Source organism: Arachis duranensis, chromosome 3 (assembly GCF_000817695.3).
Source record: "Arachis duranensis cultivar V14167 chromosome 3, aradu.V14167.gnm2.J7QH, whole genome shotgun sequence".
Classification (NCBI taxonomy): Eukaryota; Viridiplantae; Streptophyta; class Magnoliopsida; order Fabales; family Fabaceae; genus Arachis; species Arachis duranensis.
In genome coordinates, this window is record NC_029774.3 from 64,378,066 (window position 1) to 64,382,171 (window position 4,106).

The following is a 4,106-nucleotide window of genomic DNA, read 5'->3' on the forward strand; positions in this document are numbered from 1 at the left end:
ACGGATTAAGATTAAAAGAAAAAACTATGATTAAACCTAAGAAAACAAAAAATAATGCAAGAAAAACTATTAAAGATGCAGACGCATCATGTAGCAGCTACTATTAGAACATTATTAGTGAAATTAGTTAGTGAAAAAGTAGTCATCATTTTATAATAACAAAAGGAGAGCCTTGCTCAGCTCCTGTGCTCCTCATATTCTTCTTCTTCTGTCAATTCTTCTGTCGATTCTGGTTTGTTCTTTTTAGTAACAAAGAACACCAATTTCTACAGGTATATTCACGCTTGCAAGCAAGACAAAATCCAAAAACACCAGTGATTATTTGCATAAGCTGTAAAACTTTTCATTATTATTGATACGTCACCCTTATCCTCGGTTGCGCAATAATCTCGGCACGTACATCATAAAGCTCGGTCCCATATCAGCCGTCCGAAAAGCTCGGCACGTGAGCAGGACCGAAGCAGCATCACCCAATTGAAAATAAGAAACGTGCTCAGCTGGTTTATAGCACCTAAACAGAATATCATAACCAACCTATAAACTAGGACTTATCCACATGAAAACGGTAAAACAATCCCTATAAAGCCGGACCAATAGTCTCGGCTAAAATCAGGTTCCACTTCCAGTTTTCATTTTCACTCATTCACTCTCACTTAATTACTCTCTCTCTCTCTCTCTTCTGAGATTATTACTAACTTGAGCGTCGGAGTATCTTTTGCAGGTATTCCTGCCGCGGTGTTTGATCTTGGCCGACGTAAAGCTCTTCCTCTCAGTTGACGACTTACTCGGAAGCGCTTAAACTCGGCCTACCCAATGTTCGGACGAATCACTTGGCGCCCACCGTGGGGACGCACAACTCTCACAGGATGACCTCCTGGCTCGAATCGCCGAGCTTCAGGTGGAAGTACGAAGAATAGCTGAGCTGTCTACACAGAACAATGGAGAAAGCTCCAAAAGCTTGACCCAAGGTGCGGCAGACCCTTTAAACATTGTCCCGCCAAAGGAGAAGCTCACCATCGACAACCCCTTCTCTGAAGAGATCACAAATTACCAGATGCCAAAAAACTTTACTCTGCCCACCGCACTGGAGCCGTACAAGGGATTCAGCGACCCCCGAGCCCACGTAAAGAAGTTCCAGTCAATGATGTTTTTCAACGGCCCTAAGAATGAGCCCGTTCTCTGCCGAGCATTCCCTACCTACCTCGACGGTGCTGCATTACTCTGGTTCTCTAAACTTCCTGAAGGTTCAATTTCCTCCTTCGAAGATCTTGCCAGGTCATTCATTGATTACTTTGCTGCATCAAGAATCTACGTACATGGATTGGACTACCTCAGCACCATTAAGCAAGGTCAGCACGAGAGCCTGAAGGACTACATGACCAGATTCGCTGACACAACTATGGAGATCCAGGATTTAGACCCGGCTGTTCACCTGCACGCCCTCAAAGCCGGCCACAGGCCCGGCAAATTCCGGGAGACCATTGCCATAACAAAGCCAAAGATGCTAGAGGAATTCCGAGAAAGGGCGGCAGGTCAAATGGAGATCGAAGAACTCCGAGAAGCCCAGAAATCGGACAAATAACCTCATCGGAGAGATGAAGAAATAACTTTCAGATCCCAGGTAGCAGAGACATTAAGAAGACTTCCAAGCTCGCATCAAAATACAATACGTACACCAGATTCAATACCAGAAGAGAAAACATCATCAGAGAAATTCTCAACGCCAAAATCATAAAGCCACCAATTCGAGCAGGAAATTACCAGGATCAAAGGTTTGCAGATAGGACAAAGCATTGTGCTTTCCATCGGAAGTTCGGTCACACCACGGACGACTGCATAGTCGCGAAGGACCTCCTGGAAAGGCTGGCACGCCAAGGGCTCTTGGACAAATATATCGAGAACCGAAGAGGCAAAGGAGGAAACTCGGATAGGGAAGAGAACAAACAGGCAACGGCGGACAACAACAAAAAAGAACGGACAACTCCTGATCCACCAAGAGGAGTCATTAACCACATATCGGAGGGATTCGCAGGCGGAGGAGAAACAAGCTCGGCCAGAAAGCGAAGCTACAGAGCGATGCTAGCAATCGAAGGAACCATACAACCAAGGAAGGACAAAGAACCAGACGTCACAATATCCTTCAACCAAGCAGACTTCAAATCGGCAAGCCCTAACCTCGACGACCCCGTGGTGATTTCCATCCAGGTCGGAGAACTGTTGGTAAGAAAAATATTGCTGGATCCAGGTAGTAGTGCTGACGTTTTATTTTATTCTACATTTACAAAAATGAAATTATCAGAAAAACTAATACAACCCTCCTCGGGAGAGATAATTGGGTTCTCCGGAGAGAGAGTTTCCATCATGGGACATATATGGCTGAAGACCACAATGGGAGAAATCCCTATGTCGAAGTCCATCGATATTCAATACCTAATAGTAGATTGTTATAGCCCTTATAATATTATACTCGGGAGACCCGCCTTGAATATATTCAAAGAGGTGGTGTCCACATTACATCTGTGTGTTAAGTTTCCAGTGCAGGAAAACAAGATAGCTACAGTTCACGCCGACCATCAGAAAGCTCGGCAGTGCTACAATGCTTGTCTAAAGCAAGACCAGGCGAGAGAGATAACTCGGCCCCAGGTCCAATCCATACATAGCTCGGCTGACACCACCGTGCTAGCCGATCTCGACCCAAGAGAAGACCTCGGCGAAAGACCTCGCCCAATGGACAACCTCCAACGAATAACACTAACGGCAGATGACAATCAATGCACATACATCGGAAAAGCATTAGAAGGGGAAGACCAAGCAAAACTCATACAGATACTGCGCAAGAACGCCGATCTCTTTGCGTGGACACCAGATGATATGCCCGGAATAAGCCCAGAAGTCATCTGCCACAAGCTGGCAATTGACAGAACAGTCTGACCAGTAGCACAGAAGAAAAGGAACCTCGGAGAGGAGAAAAAACAAGCAGCACTAGAAGAAACCAAAAAGCTCCTTAACGCAGGTTTCATCCGAGAAATTCGTTTCACCACATGGTTGTCCAACGTAGTAATGGTAAGGAAGAGCTCAGGTAAATGGCGCATGTGCGTCGACTTCACAAACTTAAATAAAGCTTGTCCTAAAGATGCATATCCATTACCTCGCATTGATAAATTAGTTGATAACGCCTCTAGTTTCAAAGCCTTGAGTTTTATGGATGCATACTCTGGCTATAACCAGATTCTAATGCACCCAGAAGACCAAAGCAAAACAGCTTTTATAACAGAACATGGGAACTTTTGTTACAAGGTAATGCCCTTTGGCCTAAAGAACGCAGGTGCGACATATCAAAGGCTAATGGACAAAGTCTTCCAGCACCAAATAGGCCGCAATATGGAGGTCTACGTAGATGATATGGTAGCAAAAACACCTACGCAGGGGTCACACTGTGACGACTTAGTAGAAATCTTCAAACAGCTCCGAGCATATAACATGAGACTCAACCCAGACAAGTGTGCGTTCGGAGTGCAAGGAGGGAAGTTCCTTGGATTCATGTTAACATCTCGAGGCATCGAGGCCAACCCAGAAAAATGCAAGGCCGTACTGAACATGACAAGCCCCAAAACGGTAAAGGAAGTCCAGCAACTTGCAGGACGACTAGCCGCCCTATCACGTTTTCTACCGGTAGTGGCAAACCGATCTTACCACTTTTTCCAGACATTCTCTAAAGGCAAGAGGTTCAGCTGGACAGACGAATGTGAGAACGCTTTCACCAAACTTAAACAACACCTCACATCACCACCAATCCTCCAAAAGCCAGAGACAGGTAAACCACTGTATTTATATCTATCAATATCTAACCATGCTATAAGCTCGGTTCTAGTAACAGAAGCAGGGAGAAAGAAAAACCCAGTATACTTCATCAGTAGGGTGATACAACCAACAGAAACAAGGTACCCGAAGATAGAACAATTGGCACTGGCACTAGTCATTACGGCAAGAAGACTACGACACTACTTCCAGAGCCACACAATCATAGTACGAACAGACCAACCGCTAAGGCAGATACTAACCAGACCTGAGCTCGCCGGCCGACTAATAAAATGGGCGATCGAGCT

The 4,106-nt window shown here is 45.3% G+C and overlaps 1 protein-coding gene across 1 annotated transcript; it reads left to right on the forward strand.

Annotated features, from left to right (window-relative positions):
- The first annotated feature begins 1,054 nt into the window (after positions 1 to 1,054).
- LOC107479390 (uncharacterized) lies at positions 1,055 to 2,931 on the forward strand. The gene is made up of 2 exons (XM_016099530.1): positions 1,055 to 1,532; positions 1,622 to 2,931. Exons 1-2 carry the CDS (start codon positions 1,055 to 1,057, stop codon positions 2,929 to 2,931), a joined length of 1,788 nt encoding a protein of 595 aa, XP_015955016.1.
- The last annotated feature ends 1,175 nt before the right edge of the window (positions 2,932 to 4,106 follow it).

Bases quoted from the DNA above. Each gene is read 5' to 3' on its own strand.
- LOC107479390 (XM_016099530.1), top strand. From the start codon at position 1,055: ATGCCAAAAAACTTTACTCTGCCCACCGCACTGGAGCCGTACAAGGGA. The intron at 1,533-1,621 runs GTCAAATGGAGA...TTCAGATCCCAG, and splicing joins ATTCCGAGAAAGGGCGGCAG to GTAGCAGAGACATTAAGAAG.